The sequence below is a fragment of the Labeo rohita genome, chromosome 12 (genome assembly GCF_022985175.1).
Source record: "Labeo rohita strain BAU-BD-2019 chromosome 12, IGBB_LRoh.1.0, whole genome shotgun sequence".
Classification (NCBI taxonomy): Eukaryota; Metazoa; Chordata; class Actinopteri; order Cypriniformes; family Cyprinidae; genus Labeo; species Labeo rohita.
In genome coordinates, this window is record NC_066880.1 from 18,545,684 (window position 1) to 18,567,241 (window position 21,558).

Here is a 21,558-nt window from a genome sequence, read left to right on the forward strand (position 1 = left end):
CGTTTGAACTTTCTCTAATAGTTGCATATGAGCGCCTCATTTGTCCTCAGTGTGAAAAGATGGATCTCAAAATCATACAGTCATTGTTGGAAAGGTTTCAAATACACAAAAATGCTGAAAAACCAAAGAATTTGTGGGACCTGAAGGATTCAACTATTATTTTCTCTTGTGGACTATATGTAAACGTCTTTAATGTGAAATATCTTTTTCAGATCAGTACTAAATAAAAAATAACATTCATTTTTTATGATCCCTCTTTTTTTTGGTCAAATAATTAACATTTGGTAGATTCTGCATGGTGTATGTAAACTTTTGACCTCAACTGTAATAATTTGACTATTTTTCTTTTACTTTTTGTACTTGATTTTCAGCATTTTAGTATCAAATGAATTTTAACATAGAGATGAGCTGTTGCAAGTCATTATGGGATTGGTTTTTCCACAAAGGACACAGTGATCCTCCCCAATAAGACAGCATAATTATGCTGCTTCCCATTTGGAACAGACGTTGAGTTGGGTGCAGTGCCTTAAAGCACTATTTGAGATGCAAATGAGCTTCATTTTTAAGTCTTTCAACTAAAATTATGTTTTTTTTGTATTGTCCCTATGCAAATAAACTCACAATATCTCATTTTAAGGAACAAAAAGACAAAGAAGGCAGAGTTAGTGATTTTGTCACATTGTATTTTGTTTTACATGTGATCAGGTAGCTAAAACACTACCGAATATTACCACTGTAGTAGCAGCGCTACACGCAGGTTTGCCTCAGAAGTGCTCTGATCTTACAGGATATGGCAGTAGCTGGTACTGAGTGAAAAGGCACGACTGGCGTAACTATTATTGTTCCCTCCTGGGGCGAGCTCTGTCTAAAGACAATAAAACCTTCTTTAGAAAGTACATTATATAAAAAGATTGTATGTTGCAAGTCAGTTCCAGGCCTGCAGAAAGATGAAGTTAGAGTCCAAATGCCCAACCTTTCTTCTGCAAGGCCTCAGTGGAGGTGAGCATTGAGGTCATATTTCTCACAGAACTTGTCTGTCAGCGGGATGCATGTGAGAAGCTCGCACCACTCACACTTTACAGGGTAAACGTAGAAGAGTACGACGAAGCTGGAGAAGATGCCCAGGAATAGGGTAAGTGCCACCAGGATCTGCAAACGTTTGCGGTACATGTCCATGCGGCCGAAGCTGATGTAGGGCAGGAAGGCGAAGGAAAGGAAAAAGCCTGAGACGAAGCCACAGATGTGGGCGAAATTATCTATCCAGGGCAGCAGGCCGAAGGCGAAGAGAAACAGCACAACGCATGAGAGCTTGATGAAGGCCCTCCATGGCCGTGCCAAGATCTGCCAGCTCTGGAACAGCTCCACGAACAGACAGGCCAGGATGCCAAATTGAGAACCAGCCGGACCCACCTGGCGTTAGAAGAATAGAGGGCAGTTACTATCATGTTTTATCCAATAGACCAGTGATCTGATACTCAAATAATGCAGGGGATGCTAACTAGGTGGTTAGGCATCCGAATATGTCTACTTTCCTTCTATATAGTATGTGGCGAACAGTACATTATGTCTGGAAACGGCATATGCAATTGCCGAAAAAAGCCAGGGTGACCTTCCACTTCTGCCAAATGTGTATTTGATGGAGAATTTACTATCCCATGAGTTCCAGTGACTCAACAGCCATCATACATCACATGACAATTCCAACATTTCGGATTATATCTACCTGTTTCCGAGGGGCGCTACTGTAAAAAAAGAACGTGGGTACAACTTCCATTTTTCAGATCATTGTTTACTTTGTAAAATTACAAACCGTTATGAGAGATGCCATTACGGTGCTCAGGGACAACATGCTGTTCGAAGCAGTGCGAAGTTCGGATCGCTAAATCTTGAATGACTGTTAACTAGTGATGTGACATTTGAACCAAGGCATCGTAGCTTGCGTTAAGGGGTGTGCCAGATGAAGCCTCAATTCGAGGCTTGTGTTGTTAACGTAGAAATCACGAAACCAGTGACAAACGAAGCCTCACTTCCTCTCCTGTCTTGTGCGCAATTCACTTTGTGTCGGTTCGAACCCCCAAATCTTACTTATTTATTTAGATTTTTAAATACCCAGTCATACAAGTAATATGAAAATCCCAATTATTGCAGGAAAATTAAATATTTGCCATATGCACGTCATGTCTGCCGCTTGTCGTTCGTCGGAGATAGTGGAAAGGCAGCTTCTGTCATGGTGAAGCAAGGGTTTTTAAATGTTTTTTAAAAATCATTAAAAGCGATGCCGAAATTCGAAAATGAATGGCTGTTTTCATTTGATCTGGTTTTTGCTAATGAATCTCTTGAAATGAAAAGAAGTTACAAATTTGAATCAGTTGGAGCGGTTCCAGCTTAAATGACTCACTCAGTTAATTTGGTTCATCTGTTCCTCTTTTTGCATCTTTAGCCATGTTTACACAACACTGTCAGTAGTACTGCTGGTTTAGCTCCATAGTTGTTATGACATTAACTGAAATAGGCAAAAAAAATGTATTTTGTTTTTTTTAATTCAGTGAAAAGATATGTGCTTATTAAAAAAAATAAACACTTATTTTATAGATACATTGTCTTTCAATAATTCAAGCACTTTTCAAGTACCTCTTCAGGAATATTGCTATTTTCAAGGGTTTTCCAGGCCTTAAATTTCAGTCAAATTTAAGTACTTCAAGCACTTTAAGCACCGTGTACGAACTGGCTCTTCCAAGCTTTATAACGGCAGTAAATGCGTATTGATATTTTGAAGCAAAATAAAGTGCATAAATGAGCACAAAAAGTACTCCACATGGCTCCAGGGAGTTAATAAAGCCCTTCTGAAGTGAATCAATGCATTTGTGTAAGAAAAATATCTATACTTAAAACTTCATAAACCGTAATCTCTAGCTAACACGGAACATGGTCGTACTCGTGTTCACGAGAGAGTGGTGTTCTAGTGAGAAGTGATGAACGCTGAAGCGCAGAGAAGGAACAAAACAAAACACTGGTCATGAATTGTAAGTACAAAACTAGAATTTGTAAATAAAATTGCTGGAGGATTTCCTGGTTTTCCTTTACTGTAAACAAAACTCGGTTCTCGCAAAACTAGCGTGTTCTCACCGGTGCTTAAAATTACGACTATGTCCTACGTCATCCGCTGCAACGCCACTCTCTTAATTAATGCCACGTGGAGCACTTTTTATGATGGGCGGATGCACTTTATTGGACTTCAAGTGTTCAATGCCATTATTAAGCTTAGAAGAGCCAGGACATTTTTAATATAACTTCAATTGTATTCGTCTGAAAAAAAGAAAATCATACAACTAAGTAAATCATGGGGTAATTCTCATTTTTTGGGGAACTATCTTTTTAAGAGAACTATGCGTTAACATTAGGGGGGCAATGTTAAAAGTAAGAAATTATTTCCGGGTTGGATTTAACTGCTAACACTTGTGGGTCTGTATTAAATGATCTCATTACTGAATGTGAGGAGTTTAAGACCCCTGATCCAGACTCAAGGGGCTGTAATCATCCTGTACCTCTGCTCTGTACGGTAAGAAGATGGCACTGGCAAGGTTGCCTGTAATCCCACTGAGGATATAGATAATGGAGATTCTCAGCCAGCCCGCTAGCTTCTCCAAATCCCTCAGAATGGTCATCTGGAAGCACACAGACACCAGGCAGTGCAGGATCCTGCAGAAACAGAAAGAGACTTACGCAAACAATCAAACACGGCTTTACCTTTGTCAAGAACATGCAGAGGATAAGTAATCTGACACGGCATTTCATTTATTGCGACATTCACAATGGGCCCCCTGCAACGGATCACGCTTCCTACTCACCCAGCATGCAGGAAGAGAGAGAGCCAGAGCCGATAGAACTGGTCTGGGATCTCTGGGTTCAGGAACGGCAGGAGGCCACACACATCATCCATGCAATGAACCTGAAAGCAGATCATCAGTTTTATCCATAATTACACAAATTACAATTTATAGCTAAAGATCTGTACGCTGTAATTAAAGACAGTGGCACAGCTGTAGCTCTTTACACCCCCTGCTGGCAATCCATAAAATTGCACTACTGCTTATACTCTATACTTACATGTCAACAGGTAAAATGCTTACTGACCTGGGAACACAGTGTGGCCTCCTCATGGAAGTATCCCTTCATGAAGTTACAGTACTCTCTTGATGTAATCTCACACCTGTGCAAATCACAATTCACACTTAAAGGGATAGTTCACCCATAAATGAAAATTCTGTTATCGTTTACTCACCCTCATGTCATTACGAACCTATAAGACTTAATCTTAAAAACACCACTGATAGTCCAGGTAACCAAAATTAGTCCATATGAATCAATGGGTTTCATCTAAATTTTGCGATTAAATGCAGTGTGATTATTTTATATGAGGAAGAGATTTAATATAGGCTTTTATTTACATATAAACATACATAGAGCAAATCACATATGGTAAACACTGAAGCTTGTGTGTGCATAACTTCTGACCTTCTATGTTTACCAGTGTGTATATACTGTAAATGTGCTTAAATTAAATGTGTTCCTGATATAAAGTGACCGTATCTTTTTGCAAGACTTGGATTAAACCTTTCAATTCATACTGATCAATTTTACAACCCTTTTTTTTGGATCTACACTACCAGTCACTACCAGAGATTTTTAATGTTTTTTGAAGAAGTCTCTTTTGCTCACCAAACCTGTATTTATTTGATCCAAAGTACAGCAAAAACAGTACAATTTTGACAAATTTTTACTATTTAAAATAACTGTTTTCTGTTTGACTTTTAAATTTAATTCATTTCTGTGATTTTAAAGCTGGATTTTTAGCATCATTACTCCAGTGACGTGATCCTTCAGAAATCATTATAGCAATCTGATTTGCTGCTTAAAAAATATTTATTGTTATTATTATGTTGAAAACAGCTGAGTAAAAAAAAGTTTACTCAGTTTATCTGAAATAGAAATCTTCTGTAACATTAGAAATGTCTTTATTATCACTTTATCACTTTTAATTAATTTAAAGCATTCTTGCTAAATAAAAGTATTAAAATCTTTGGATCTTACTATTCATCAAAGAATCCTGAAAAAAATGTATTCAACTGTTTTAAATATTGATACTTGATAAAAATGTTTCTTGAAGAGCAAATCAGCATATTAGAATGATTTCTGAAGGATCATGCTAAAATAGCTTTTATCACAGGAATAAATGACATTTTTTAAAAATATTCAAACAGAAAAGAGTTATTTTAAATAGTAAAAATATTTGAGAATTGTACTGTTTTTGCTGTACTCTGGATCAAATAAATGCAGGCTTGGTGAGCAGAAGAGGCTTCTTTAAAAAACATTGAAAATCCTACTGTTCAAAAACTTTTGACTGGCAGTGTAAGTTCTGCCTATTTGCACTGGTTTCTCTCATTAAAAATATCTTAATTTGTATTTTAAAGATTACAACGTCAGAGTGAGTAAATTAAACCCAAATTTTCCTTTTTGGGTGAACTATCCCTTTAAGGAATTTGATTTCAAAGAACACAAAAACACAAAATATACAATATATATACATATGAGATACAATTTCAGATTGATCAATTTTGATCATGTTTCCCATGATCTTAAAACCATCTGCTAGAGGTTGACACTTTTTTTGTTAAAAAATCTCAAATTAGATGAGACTTCAATTTTTACATTCATTTAACACTCATGCAGTGTGTCACAAGCAAGGGGTCAAGGTTTGGTTGTTTAGCATGACCCGAGAGATGGTATTAACATTAATTTGCATGGTATCTTATGCACAGAAGCCATCGACACATGCCGCTATGTTTAATGACAAATCTGTTTTTTTGGTTTGTGGCATATGTCACTAAATCTTTTGTCATGTGTCAGTGGATTATGGCATTTTCATATGAAAATTCCAGAACAGGATGGAGAACGTTGTGGCACATCCAGTAGTGACTGACACATGAGTTGAGAAATTGGCAGCTATACTGATGCAACTGAGACTCAAACATAAAGGTTATGATTTTTCATTGATGCTTAGTGTTTTGAGTAGTAATGTTTAATCAAATTCATTAGAAAATAGTTGGACACTATCACTATCAAATAATAGGCAAAAAAACAATAAAGCATTATTTTGTGTATTAACTTTTTACATTGTGGAAAAAGGACAATCCTAAATTAACACCCTAATGTATTTATACTTTTTAATAAATGTAAATGAAACATTTATAGATTAAATAATCAATTTTCAAAAATGTAGGCTAATATAAACACTACAATATAAGGTTACTCTGTAATAATACATAAAACGTGACACATGACCTTACAGTATTGTTACTGTAAAAAAGAACTCAGTTATTGTTGGCTTAAAGCCTATATTTAACATATTATTAATTAAATAACGGTCTGTCATTAACTGCATATTATACATCTATAGTTTGCTCTCCGACAGGCAGCGGCATATAAGGTGCCACAAGCTCATCTCGTTCCACAATTTTCCATGGCACATGCCATAATCCACTGACACGAGACAAGTTTTTGTGACATATGCCACAAGATATCATGCCACTTAATGTTAACACCACTCTTGCAGGACCTCCATCAGCCCCTGCCAGTAGATGCTGTAACCATCTGGCATCAAACAACATATTTCTCATTCAAAATGAGTCATGTTTTCAGATGGAATACATTTTTTGCAAGAAACACACACTGGCGTTCAAAGGATTGGGGTCAGTATGTTTTTTTTTAATTAATACTTTTAGAATGTCTTAATTTGATCAAAATGACTGTAAAGGCTGGAATACAGCACCAGCATTTCAAATCATTCTGAACACAACAAAAGACATTTATGAGATTGCAGAAGATTCTGATTAAAAAAAAAAACAAGTTCCAGCCTTTCAAGTCATTCTGACCAGAACAAAGTCATTTATATTGTTGCAAAATATTTGTATTAATAAAAAACAGATTTGTGAGCTTTCTATTCATCACAGAACCCTGAAAAAAATCAGTTTCCACAAAAATGTAAAGTAGCACAACTGTTTTTAACATTGATAATAAGTAATGTTTCTTGAGCATCAAATCAGTATATTAGAATGAACATCATGTGACACTGAAGACTGGAGTAATGATGCTGAAAATTCAGCTTTTTTAAACACTACCAGTCAAAAGTTTTTGAACAGTAAGATTTGTAATATTTTTTAAGAAGTCTCTTTATTTGTTCCAAACACAGCAAAAACAGTAAAATTACGAAATATTTTTATTATTTAAAATAACTGTTTTCTATTTTAATATATGTTAAAAATCCATTTATTCCTGTGATCAAAGCAACATTTTTTGCATCATTACTCCAGTCTTCAGTGTCACGTGATCCCTCGGAAACAATTTGAATATGCTTGTTTGCTGTTTAAGAAACATGTATTGTTATAATTATCAATATTTGAAAGTTGAGTACAATTTTTCAGTGTTCTTTGATAAATAGAAAGATCCAAAGATCAGCATTTATCCGAAAAAAAAAAAAAGATTTTGTAACATCATAGACTATACCATTCAAAAGCTTGGATTTTTTTTTTTGGAAAGAAATTATTGAAATTAATACTTTTATTTAGTAAGGATGCTTTAAATTGATCAAATGATGATAAAGACATTTATAATGTAACAAAAGATTTCTATTTCAGAAAAATGCTGAACTTCTGAACTTTCTATCCATCAAAGAAACTTGAAAAAATTATACTCAGCTGTTTCCAACATCATAATAATAATAAATGTTTTTGAGCAGCAAATCAGAATATTAGAATGATTTCTGAAGGATCAGGTGACTAAAATTCAGCTTTGAAATTTTTTTAAAATATATTCAAATAGAAAACATTTATTTTAAACACTAAAAATATTTCAAATTTTTACTGTTTTTGCTGTACTTTGCAGACTTGATGAGCAAAAGAGACTTCTTTAAAAAACATTAAAACTTCTTACTTCTTATTGTTCAAAAACTTTTGACTGGTAGTGTATTTGTCCCTGTCATCAGTCTTTTTGTTGTGAATCACTTGGTAATATCTCATGATGTAATGGATGTCTGCAGGTTCTCCTCACCTTCCTTTGGTTCCGATGCAGCAGGGTCGGCCTGTGATGACACAATCAATGTGTGGCAGGTTAGTGTGGTTCCCTGTGCTGTACCTGGTGCATATCTAAAAGAGGGAAAAACAGTATAACAGTATTAAATTGAAGCAAGAACATTAAATGTTGTGGTCATCGATCTAGAAACTGTCACTGTAACAAACTCACCGGCCACTTAGTGATGTCATCAGGCCACTCATGAGGAGTAACCGAGGCAGGCTCTAGACAAATCCTAACAGTATAAATGTGTTAAATAACATAATCCAATCCACAGGAGATGTGAATGGGTAAAAAAACGAAAGAGGGTTGTAATTGTACCTGGGGTCTTGATGGCACACAGAGCCATACTGACGCAATTTCCCCTCCAGAGATGGAACACTTGGGTGCTGAGGCCACTTGACCCATAATGCCAGTGTACTCTGAGAATATTACAGGGACATTGGTGTAAAAATAGGTCGAGTGCACACATTAATGTCGATATGTGAGGTCAAACAGGAACTGACCGAGCACTCCTCCTGAGAGGTCTGCAAGCAGCCTGATTGGTCATTACGGACGCAGCACGCTGAGTGCCGTTCACTGTTCTTCTTTTCCTGAATGAGTTGGTGAACCTCATGATCTTGACGCATACAGGGAGAGAACTTAGCCCCGAGGTGAATCAGCGCCTCCTGCAGGCCAGGAATAAAAACTGTATATTAGGACATTGTAGATTGGTACAGTTAATCTATTTTATTTTAACATTATTTTTTTACTATTATAGTATTAATTATTATTTTTAATTCAATTTTATTTTCATATTTTCAATTGTAATTTTTATTTTAGTTAATTAATGTTGTGCTTTTGTCATTTTTATTAGTTTTATATATATATATATATATATATATATATATATATATATATAGCTTTTTTTATTTCAGTTTTAATTTTAGCAATTTTAGAGGCTTTAACAGAGACACTTTACGATAAGGTGTCATTTGCTGACATTTGTTAATGTATTAACTACCACGAACAAACAATGAACAATACATTTATTACACTATATATTCATTTTTGTTAAAGTTAGTTAATACATTCAAAATAGTCATTCAGTGTTTGTTCATGTTAGTTCACAGTTAGTTCACAACTTGTGTTTGTAATAACTCATTAGTAAACGCCAAAGTTAACATGAACTAAAATTAATAAATGCTGTAGAAGTATTGTTTATTCTTAGTTCATGTTAATTAATGTAGTTAGCTCATGAACTTATTGTACAACTTATTCTAAAGTGCTACCGCTTTTATATTATATTTATATTTTTCTGTTTTTTGAATATTTTTAATTTTAATTTTAATTTCCAAGACTATTCTAAACAGCAATTTATAGCCTAACATTTCTTGTTCAAAATATTACTCCTGCAGTTATGGCCTCATACAACATATTATGGAATATTTGTTACCTACAAAGATTTCCCTTTAGGAAAATATGTTTTTAAGTTTATAATGATCAAAAAAAACAAACAAACATGGTTTGTTTTAGTTGAATATGGATGTAGCAAACCATAAAGGCCCCTCCGCATGGTAAATATAATCACCTTATGCAATTATTTTTGATAAAAGCATTATTATATACAGTTCAGGTCAAAAGTTTACATACACCTTTGCAGAATCTGCAAAATGTTAATTATTTTGCCACATAAAAACATAATTGATGTTTACATATAGCCCACAAGATAAAATAATAGTAGAATTTTTAAGAATGATCCTATTCAAAATTCTTAATACTGTGAATAATAAACAGCTGTGTGTGTTTTTTTGTTTAGTGATAGTTGTTCATGAGTGCCTTGTTTGTCCTGAACACTTAAACTGCTTACTGGTCTTCAGAAAAATCCTCAAAAAAATGTTTGTGTATTTGAACCCTTTCCAACAATGACTGTATGATTTTTAGATCCATCTTTTCACACTGAGGACAACTGAGGAACTCATATGCAACTATTACAGAAGGTTCAAATGCTCACTGATGCTTCAGAAGGAAACGCAATGCATTAAGAGCCGGGAGTGAAAACTTTTGAACAGAATGAATGTGTACATTTTTCTTATTTTGTCTAAATATCATTTAGAAACTATTTTTTTCATTTAGCACTGCTACAGAAGATACTTAAATGTTTCCCAGAAGACAATATAAGTTAAATTTACCCTGATCTTCTACTTCAAAAAGTTTTCACCCCCACAATTAAAGTAATGTATATATTTACCGAGCTTGGTCCAACCCAGAAATTTTCTTGCTGCATGAATCTGACATTTTCATAAACACCTTTGTTTCGTAAGACCTACAACAGATGACACAACCTGTTACACACCATATTAGACAGAAGCACAGTGTAATAAAACCAAATGTACATTGTTTTACTTACAGAATCAACTGTCTCATGTTGTGAAAAGCCCACAGGTGCAATGCCATAGATGGAAACTGCCAAGATGGTAATCAGCAAATGGACAAAGGTGATCCAGTAAGTGAAGAAAGGCCTGTGGGATAGAAGAACACCAACTTCATCACCCTGGACAGACACCTATAATTCAGTATCTCAAACATGCAATTACTGTAAAAGCACAATGTGCATCAATTCATCTATATTGTTGTTAATACCTGTGGTCATTCATGTCTTCTATCTGTCTCTTCACATAGCTGTCAATGCGTTTGCGGTATGTGCGGTTGGTCAGTCGGCCCACCATGCCAAGCCCGTAAGGACGCTTTTCCTTGGCAAAGAGCTTTTTAACAGGCACAGTAATGCGCTGTCCCCGCCGCTGACCACTCACACTCACCACTTCCTGCCGTAATCGCACTTTAGGCTGAATCAGAGCACCATCCGTTCCCTTACGCCATCCCCTCTCAAGAGGACTGAGAGAGACGGCGAAACAATCAACTTTTACAAAACAGGCCGTGAAGTCCACTTAAAAGCATTCGGAATGATATTAAAAACTCAAAAATGTTTATCATGTAACTCACATCATAAGATGGCTCCGCTCTAGTTCTGTCCTCTCTAGGGCACTGCCCGTCAAGTCCCTCTCATCTCCAGCTCTACTGGCATCAGTTTCTTTAATTGCAGCTTCAGAAGGCGACTCAAACACTTCATCTGCGTATGTGGACAGCTCTTCATGTGCAAGCCCATCCTAAAAGGACAAAATGGCTATATCAGATACATTTAAGTGTACTACATAAATAACTGATGTTTGGTTTCTTATCTTAAAGGGATAGTTAACCCAAAAAGGGTCAGAGAGCTCTTGGATTTCATCAAAAATATCTTAAGTTGTATTCCGAAGATAAACAAAGGTCTTTTTCGGGTTTGGATAACATGAGGGTGAGAAATTAATGACAGAATTCTCATTTGTGGGTGAACTATCCCTTAAAGTGTGTCATTTTTTCAACTGTTAAAATAGTTTCCCAGCCATGTTTCCTATTTAAGCCAACTAAAACAATTAAAAACAGTTTTCGGAAATAAATGTATTCCTTACTAACATACAGCAAAATAAATATTAGCTGAAAAACTACATCCTAACCCTAAAGAAGATCTGGAGTATTCAGGAAAATTAAAAACATTTATAATATTTGCTCTTCAGATATTTCAGCTTAACAATTTAAATTATGACTCATTTGATCATTTGCAATAACTTTTACATATGTCAACCCCTAGGTGGCAGCATTGAGATGGTCTAGGCTGTAAACTGCAGGTTTTCACCTTGGCAAAGAAGGAGGTGTCCAGTTCATCTGGGAAATCCACAGTGTCCTCCTCCAGAAAACTAGCTGTGGCGAAACTCCGCCGAGGCACTCGCCGAGCTGTACCTTCCTTCAGAGAGCGTCCCTAAAACAACCGTCATTATAATCATCAGTGTCATCCACATCAACAGCATTGTGCTTACTACTAAGCTCAGTGTTCATATAATGAATAGAAATGAACATAACTGTGACATTAACACATCCAAAACAATGGGTAAGATCAAATGTCCTTTCCAGTGCAGCTGTGCCGTTTCTGTAGTCAAGCAGGAGATTACCTCAACCTGCCCCAGAATATTCTATCGGACTAACAGCTGAACATTCCAGCGGAATTATCATAGCCATCTGTTAGCGTTGTTCCCGGCCTATAGCCTGGTCATCTGGGCTCAGGCACTAAATGGAACTGGGCCAAATCCAGGGCCAACAAGTCAAGCTACAGATAAACTTTTACATAACAGATTATAGGGGGGAGGGGAATATTCGTTCATTGCAATCTTTACAAGGACGTCAAAGTGAGCCACCAAAGTAATCTATGATAATCACCACGGCTGGGTTTATTGGACGTCCGATGCCTTGTTCCAATGGCATTCACGTCACTTTGACATTAGAGGCACTAAAGCTCAAAGGAGATTTCCGAATTTTAAGGAATGATTATTGACTCAAATCAAAAGGTGATTTTTATCCCAGCAAATGTCAGAAATTAAGTCAGTCGCTTTATCCTGTTGTTTGTTCCTGTCTGGGAACTTGTTGTGCTCATGTCTGGGGGTGACAATAAAACCAAAACATGATTTCCCTGGAAATCCCGGAAATAAAATCAGTTTTTGGAGCTAGCCAGTTCTGTGCAACTATAGTAGAAGTCAGTTGTTCTCAGTCTTTTTCACATGAAAGCCACCAATTAAGATTTTTCCTTTTGTATTTTTTCTTGAATTATGAAAACCTTTTTTTATTAACAGAAACTAGCAATGTTGACACTTAAAAACAATTCAAATTAATTGTAATTCAATAATTGTCCTTCAATAAAAAACATAGTTACTTTAAGGATTAGTTCACTTCCAGAATAAAAATTTCCTGATAATTTACTCACCCCCCATGTCATCCTAGATGTTCATGTCTTTCGGTCTTCAGTCACAAAGAAATTAAGGTTTTTGAGGAAAACATTCCAGGATTTTTCTCCATATAATGGACTTCCATGGTGGCTAATGGGTTGAATGTCGAAACTGCAGTTTCAGTGCAGCTTCAAAGGGTTCTACACGATCCCAATTGAAGAATAATTGTCTTATCTAGCAAAATGATTAGTCATTTTTTTTAAAACAATAAAAAATGTATATACTTTCTAACCACAAATGCTCATTTTTAAACCAGCCCGAACTGACGCATTATGTAATCATGTTGGAAAAGTACCGACCCAGTGTTTACAAAGCGAGCATGCAAAGAAAGTCAACTGCCCTTTACAAAAAAAAAAAAAAAAGGGGAAAATAACAATTCCGGACGATTTTGAAGTTGGAGGTAAACGTGAGAACATGCCCTACCCTACATTTTTGAACCGAAGTACACAGATGAAGAATTAACCACGTGTGACCTTTTCAACGATATTACGTAATGCGTGAAGACCCGCAGAGCTAGTGCAAGATAAGCATTTGTGGTTAAAAAGTGTATACATTTTCAGGAAAGACCCTTATTTCTCTGCTGGGATCGTGTAGAGCCCTTTGAAGCTGCACTGAAACTGCAGTTTGAACCTTCAATTTGTTGGCGACCATTGAAGTCCACTATATGGAGAAAAATCCTGGAATGTTTTCCTCGAAAACCTTAAATTCTTCGTGACCGAAGACAGAAAGACATGAACATCTTGGATCACATGGAGGTGAGGAAATTTTTATCCTAAAAGTGAACTTCTCCTTTAATAATAATAAGTAAAAGTTAAGCAAACGTTATGCTTTTCTGTCATTCCCTCAGCTATTACCTTCACCAGAGCAGCGGCCGCTCTGAAGCCCATTTTGGCAACAGACTCGCGCTTTCGTCTGCGTGGAGGTCGGTTGAAGCCGGAGCGGGAGCTGGTGAAGGAGCACAGGGAAGCGGCGCAGGGGGTGATGGGGGTCTGAGGTATACTAAGACCGTCCACTTCCTCTACGATACGGAACGCTCGACCCCGAGCCAGCGGGTCTACAATCTGCAGAGACCAACCACAAAAAGCCTAAACAGTTAGTCATGATTACCCCGTCTGTATTATAAACCATCAAAATCGCCATAGTGTGTAGAAGCAATAATGAATGCTAATGGGTAATGTTTAAGGACGTCTCTCTAAAGAGTTTAAGCTCTTTTAGATTTGTATGTCTGTATAGGTCCAGCTTACCCTCTGCATGCCATGCTGTGCGGGGGGGACGTATAAAGGAGGAGGGGTTTCGGTGCTGGTCATGGAGAGATTGTCTTGACTGGGCAGGTCCATTTCGCGTATCACTTGAGGCTTCAGTTTGCCGTAGCGCTGGGTACAATGGCGCAGGCTCTTCCGCTGCCATTTCTGGGTGGCATCCAAGTCATTGCTGACCCCAAACCAGTCTGCTGTGCCCCTGCAATCACATTTATTGTTAATTATAGTAATACAACAGTTTTACCACACCATGTGTACAAAGTGATAGAATGGAAGAACATGAGCAAAATTAATTCTAGCAATCTAGTAAAAAGACAAAACAAGTTTGAAGTTCTGAACAAACCATCTGAAAGAAATCTGAATGCAAACAAGCGAATTAACTCTTTTTGAGTGATCTGTAAGCATTTATAAATACCTAACATTGATGGATAAACTAGGGCTGCAACGATTCCTCAATTCTATTTGAGTATTCGATTTAAAAAAATCAATTGCATTTTGGCCATATCAAGTAATCGGCAAAATACCAGAGACTGCAGGCATTTGTTATAATGCATCATGTACATTAGCTCTATTGTACATAGTACATTATGTATTTTGTTGAATTTTTTGCTTTTAATACTTTATTTGAACTAATTATTTTTGGCTCTTTATTATAAATGTATTTTAAGTCATTTTTAGGGCTATTGTTCACTTAGATCTATTTTTATTACTATAAAAATGTATTATAATTATCCGATTACTCAATTAATTGTCAGAATAATCGGCAGATTACTTGATTATCAAAATAATCGTTAAGTGACAGCCCTAGAATGAACTACGTTTAAATATGATAAAATCATTCTACTATTTTTTTTTCTGTATTCTGCATTTTTTACCATCCCTGACACAATAAATTCACTTTTGATGGTAAACTGTTGTTTTCAGAAAATATATTTAGAATCAAGTTATTTTTTCTCATACCAAATTTATTTATGCTTTAGACACACCATCTGCCAACGCGTTTATAATTTCCCAATTGGGGAATAATAAAATTGATGAAAAGCTAATGATTTCATTAGTGCTGTCAAATCAAATAATCGCGATTAATCACATCCAAAATAAAAGTTTGTTTTTATACAATATATGTGTGTACTGTGTATATTTATATGTATATATATAATAAATACACATACCTTCATGTATGTGTTTAAAAAAAAAAAAAACTTATATTTATATATAATATAAATCATACCTAAATATGAGTATATTTCTATATACACATGTGAATGTTTCCTAAATTTATACATGTATGTGTGTGTTTATATACATATAAACATACACAGTACACACATATATACAATATAGCGTAAACACAAACCTTTCCTTTAAATGCGATTATTCGTGAATAATCAATTTAACAACACTAAATTACTTTGAATGTAAAATTTTAATTAATAAATGTGGCTGAAAAAAAAAAAGTTTGAAACCCCTGTTAAGAAATACATTTATTTCAAGATACAGCAATCTCTTAATTTCTAATGCAATATCGCTTCTCAAGTAAACGTGTCTCATTTTAAGGATGTTTACATACTTTACTGAACAACAAGGCAAAAGTACATTAGTGTGAACCCCTCTAACATGCAATCCTGGACAAAGTCTGTAAGTAATGTCTTTTTTTCTTTAAGTGTTTGAAGTGTGTGTAAATGCTGGTAGTACAGTAAGAACATCAGCAGTGTTTAGAGTAAAAGACACATAGTAATAACAGAGTCGGCTGTGCATCATTACAAGGGAGGCCAGCTGAGGGAAGGCCTTTTAAGGCAGCAGAGGGGGAGTCACAACCTTAATGTCTCCCTCTTTTTGGAGGAACGACTTGAGAATTTTAAAGAAAATAACTTTAACTGTTCTGCTATCTAACGAATAAATGAACAAACTGCACTGTAAGTACTCAATATGGTGATGAAATAAACTAGTGGGCTCATCCACTAAGCATGAATGATCTCACCTAATAAATCCTTGCACTGAAAACAAATTACTCAGTATTTTTGTTTTCAGAAATCTAACAAAATTTAGTTAGATTTACACTTCAGACAAGAAAATTAATTAATATAAAGTAAAACAAGTTTATTTATTTTTCCATGAAACACACAGCAAAAAAAAAAGTATTCCATAGAGCTGTAATTAAAAAATAATAATAATAATAATTTACCTATAAACCGGACACATTTAGATAATCTATTAACCAAACAAGACCATAGACGAAACAACTTACAACCCAACTAAAAAAGACCTACTCTAACACTGAAACGTATAAATACTTTTCAAAATCAAGTCTGTGCATTCGTAACACCCATATATTAAATTAAATTATGCTCATTAAGACAGTGAATCATTAAACCCCTCCATTGTCCTACCTGTCTAACTCATCCCAGGAGGCAAGGAAGGTCATGTCTGAGGTAGAGGGGGAACAGAAGCCTTCACACTGAGTGAAAGATTGGCTTGCCCTTCCTTCCAACCCTCTACATCATATGATGTCAGAGAGGCAAACAAGACATTTCCTTGATGGCAGAGTTCAGGCAGAAAACCTGCTATAATCCAAGTAAGTCTGAAGGATCACGACTTGCTTAAACGCTTAATGTGTCTGAGACCATACAACAAGTGATTCATATCCCGACAGCAACTCCACATTACTCTTGCCGCCCACTCAAATAGTGTTTGAGGAGTGTGTGTAAACACACAGTAAAATACCAGCTCATCTGACTAAAAGAGAGAAACAGAAACAAAGAGAGAGAGAGGGTAGGGAACGTGCCGAAACATGAGATAAGTGTAAGAACTGGGACTAAAAGACTCAGTTTGCACAATTAAACACACATACATGCTCACACACAGAATCACACATGCCTCAGGCAACAATACAAACTCCTCTATAACGGTTCATTGCAAATTACTCTGTCTTAAACACCATTCACCACCCTTCACAATTTGACATGCAGTTTTTTACAAGCATTGTGCACATCAGTAGTCTTTGTGCACAGTTGTGCACATTGTGCACAGTTATCAGTCTGGACAGTCAATCAATTAACTTGAGGATAGTTTTGTCAACGACAGAGAGGTGGAGTCCTGGATTTAATTAGGGAGATGGTACAATTACACTAGGGGTCGACTGATATGTGTTTTTAGGGGTTGATGTCGATACCGATTATTACAGATCAAGTAGACCGATAACCAATATTTTGAACCGATATATGCCTGGTGTAAAAATAAAAATAAATGTAGGCAGATTTTACATAAAAGATGTTTACATATAGTCCATAAGAGAAAATAATAGTTGAATTTATAAAAATGACGCTGTTCAAAAGTTTACACACATTCTTAATACTGTATTTTTATCTGAATGATCCACAACTGTGTTTTTTTTGTGTGCTGTTTAAAAATGCTTTCCTTTCCTTTCCTTTTGTTTGTTTTAGTTTTAGTTTAGTTATAGTTGTTCATGGGTCCCTTGTTTGTTCCGAACAGTTAAACTGCCTGCTGTTCTTCATAAAAATCCTTCAAGCTCCACAAGTTTTTTGGTTTTTCAGCATTTTTGTGTATTTGAACCCTTTGCTCCAGAAGGAAACACAATTTATTAAGAGTCGGGGGGTGAAAACTTCTGAACAGAATGAAGATCAGTACATTTTTCTTATTTTTTTCATTTAGTACTGCCCTTAAGAAGCTACAGAAGATACTTGTTTCCTAGAAGACAAAATAAGTTTTAGCCTGATCTTCAAATTCAAAAAGTTTTCACCCCCCAGCTCTTAATGCCTTGTGTTTTCTTCTGAAGCATCAGTGAGCGTTTGAACCTTCTGTAATAGTTGCATATGAGTCCCTCAGTTGCCCTCAGTGAGAAAAGTTTAAATAGTAATTCTTCACACCATAAAAAAACAGCTTTTTGAAGGATTTTTCTGAAGGACAGCGGGCACTTTTTGAACTCATGTTAAATTAAATAAATGGAAATATTTGAGATGACAACTTATCTTTTTCTTTCCACTATTACTATTAGATATATACAACTTTAAAATAAATGATTCATTTTATTTCTTACTTTTACAAACTAGGTATGTGTAGTGTCCAATGCAATAAAATAACCATTATGAATGCCGAGTTCTGTCATGAAACTCTAGATGGCGCATGCTGATGGATTGTTAACGCAAGCTGATGATATTCACAGCGTTAAACTACTTGGCACAAGCTGACTCGTTCATGTTGCATACACAGCCAATAAGCTTGCTGCTTTACATTTAAGTGGCTGGGTAGCATTCACTAAAGCAGTCTGCACCGCACTTTCAGAGTTTCTCTGAAACCCTCCACCTCCCCAGCTCCACCTGAATAGATCTGCTACGGGTTATGCTACTTGTGCAGCAGCAGTATGTCTTAAATACTCACAGCATCATATCGGCGTATGTACTGTAAGTAGTAAGTTCCTGTACTTGCTTTGCAGCAGCAGCAGCAGCAGCAATAGTCTACAACAACATCTAAATACATTAATATTATCATATCCATTATCATACTAAAATCTTTGGAGAGTTGTCATAATAGAAATATATTTTTTCCTAAGCTAAATAATAAAGACAAGACACATACACAACCCCAAGCCTACACTCAAAAAATGCTTACTGCTACATTGTGAATAAATACTAGTGGCATCAAACTTGTTCAGATCAAAGTTTACATTAATAAAGTATGAGTCACAACCAGCAGCAGAGTTGAAAATAGCTGAAAGAGACCCACATAGCAGTTTTTTTTTCAGCATTGTGAATAACTCTTTCTGTCGTGACATGTTCTTCTCCCACAGCTCAGTTATTCCTTTGATGGTAGACACATGGTGGACTCAAGAGCCAATACGCTATCAGTTGATTATCTTAAAACACAGCCAAACCTATAAACACAGATGTGAAGGCTTTGATGCACTCTTGTTTTTGTGCAGAGGAAGAAAGGAGCTATTTGTCAAGTTTGTGTAGGAGTCTGTGTGTGTTCTGACAGTATTATGGATGACCAGGGAGCAGCAAATAACTGTCAGAAGGACTATGTTATTTTAAATAATTCATCTTAAACTAAGCATGGGCGAACCAGATTAAAAGTCTTTTGAATGTTGCCATATATTATTAAAAACCACAATTCACTTTTTTTAAATAAATAAAAGATCATGTAAAAATGTACTGAAGTTTAAATAAATTAAATTAGAAATATCACAAATAAATAAACAACTGACACTAAAGAGAATAAATTGTTGAATAAAGTCGTTATTATTATTTTTTTATTATTTTTTTTCTTGTATGGACTATTTTAATGATGTCATTCTCTCTATTTAATCTGACTGCATTCAGTATGAGTTTAAACTTTAGTGGGTCTATATTTATTTCCACGGTACCTGAGGACGATTTGAGGCAGTGACTGACGTCTAGGGGGTTCCAGACGCGAGAAACACTGGCCTTTAACCAGGACGGTGCTCATCTGCTCAAAGCGTACCCTCTTCCCTGTGGGACTGGGGGATGCGGAAGATCAGGAAAGCAAGATGAGAAAACAGGGGAAAAGATAGACAAGCAACCAGTTTAGTTACAGTAGAAGAACAGATGAAAAAAAATGAGTTGCATTTAAAAAGTTGACAGGACCATATTAATTGCAGAAGAAAAGCAGTAGAAAGGAGGTTAAAAAAGAGGACAGACTCTAGATCATACTGGTTTTGTAAAATGAGCACAAGAACAGATGCTGAAACAGAGATGCACACATGCAGTCAAAACAAGCGTAAATACATTAGTATGATTTACAGCTGTGTCTCCTCCTGCAGGACTTCAGCCGTACCAGGAAGATAAAACATCCAAAGCCATTAAGATAAACAGTGTTTGTTACTAGCCAGGAGTTTAGAAAGCAGTCAGCGATTACAAAAACAATAAGCACAGAATACTTTATTGCCTTTATTTTTTATTTAGCACATATACCGTCCTTAATTAGTCTTTTAGCTCAGTTGCAGCATAAAAGTATGTCACAGTATCAAAGACTACAAAGCCACGGCTGGAAAATCCAGCTCCAATGTTTCGGAACATGTTACCTAGTTTTGTCTCTGATAATTAATCATGAAAGACCATCTTGGTCATACCAGATTGAGGTGCTCAGACTGTTTTTTGCAACACAGTGACTGGTTAGCTTGAACCAGCTATAAACACAGCTACAAGCTCAAGATGAATTTTCCAGGAGGCCAAAAGACAAATGAATTATTGAAGACAGTATTTGTACTAAATAAGGAGAATATGCTGTGTCTGTTTCACAAACATCTTTCCCCCATGGAATTGAAATGGGTCAACGGTGGCCAAAACCTCTTCAAAAACCAAAGCACAGAAATATTTAGTGAGTCTATCAGCCTGGCATCAAAACAAGGCTTTTACAAGCAAGGTCTGATTTTTAACCCAATTAAACATGACACTGAAATAAACAAGTCTTTGAACACTACGCAACCAGCTTTGCTACTGCGTCACCTAACATTATGCTAATGTAAATCATTGCCATTATGTAGGTTTGCATGGGTGTATCTGTTTGTTTGCCAGTAAGACAAGATAAATGACTTTTCAGGTAACTATTTACATCCCTAGAGGCAAATTGCACTAGCAGACCCTGAAATGACCTAACACAACACAGCATTACACAAAACACAACTATGCAAAACAGTACATATACACATCAAAAGAATACTTAACAAACATTTTTCAACACTTTTCCTACTGCCAAGTCATTGAACTTTAAGTAAACCAGTAAAATGTAAATGCTATGCACTTACAGTGCTATCAAAACATACTTATCCGAGTTTGTGAATGCGAGTTTGTGAATGTCTCCATGGCCACGTTCACACTGTCAGTTTTTGGGATTGACAACTGCATTTACTTACAGGTGTGCGTCTCGAAATCTCCAGCTCCGGTGGAGACTGGATATAAAACTTGGAGGCGACACACAGCTCATTTCTCCATCACTGTAAGTTACCAAAACCCCAAATTAAAGCACGTAGCACATGGTAAATGCGCATTTGTGCGGCAGAGCGGCTCTCTCGCACTGAATGACGTGACAGACAACTAGTTGACCAGTCCTATTCCGTTCACACAGCGCGAGTGAGCAGATGTGAGTCCTGAAAATTTACAAGTGTGAGTTTGGTTATAGAATACGGGTGTCACACCCGTAAATAACCGTACTGTGTGTGAACGTAACCATATTACGTTCTGTTTGATAACAGTGATGACGTTTTTGTGTGTGGAGCTGGTGGCAGAAAATGACAATAGCAGTCTATGGAAGCCACGGAATAAAAGAATTAAAAAAAGGTA

General features: G+C 36.0%; 1 protein-coding gene across 3 annotated transcripts in view; it reads right to left on the bottom strand.

Annotated features, from left to right (window-relative positions):
• Window positions 1-666: 666 nt before the first annotated feature.
• Window positions 667-21,558, bottom strand: part of rhbdf1b (rhomboid 5 homolog 1b (Drosophila)) — a 50,137-nt gene continuing 29,245 nt past the window's right edge. For 2 of the 3 annotated variants that reach the window (XM_051123887.1, XM_051123889.1), the window contains 16 exons: window positions 19,623-19,736; window positions 14,225-14,438; window positions 13,835-14,041; window positions 11,840-11,962; window positions 11,110-11,273; window positions 10,750-11,001; window positions 10,517-10,628; window positions 10,358-10,432; window positions 8,634-8,795; window positions 8,449-8,549; window positions 8,299-8,362; window positions 8,107-8,201; window positions 4,135-4,210; window positions 3,849-3,949; window positions 3,546-3,699; window positions 667-1,410 (listed from right to left, as the gene is read on the bottom strand). In XM_051123887.1, coding sequence (XP_050979844.1) covers window positions 991-1,410; window positions 3,546-3,699; window positions 3,849-3,949; window positions 4,135-4,210; window positions 8,107-8,201; window positions 8,299-8,362; window positions 8,449-8,549; window positions 8,634-8,795; window positions 10,358-10,432; window positions 10,517-10,628; window positions 10,750-11,001; window positions 11,110-11,273; window positions 11,840-11,962; window positions 13,835-14,041; window positions 14,225-14,438; window positions 19,623-19,736 — 2,434 coding nt within the window. In that variant the 3' untranslated portion in view covers window positions 667-990. The remainder of the gene's footprint in view (window positions 1,411-3,545; window positions 3,700-3,848; window positions 3,950-4,134; window positions 4,211-8,106; window positions 8,202-8,298; window positions 8,363-8,448; window positions 8,550-8,633; window positions 8,796-10,357; window positions 10,433-10,516; window positions 10,629-10,749; window positions 11,002-11,109; window positions 11,274-11,839; window positions 11,963-13,834; window positions 14,042-14,224; window positions 14,439-19,622; window positions 19,737-21,558) is intronic. The other variant, XM_051123890.1, reaches the window with a different exon arrangement.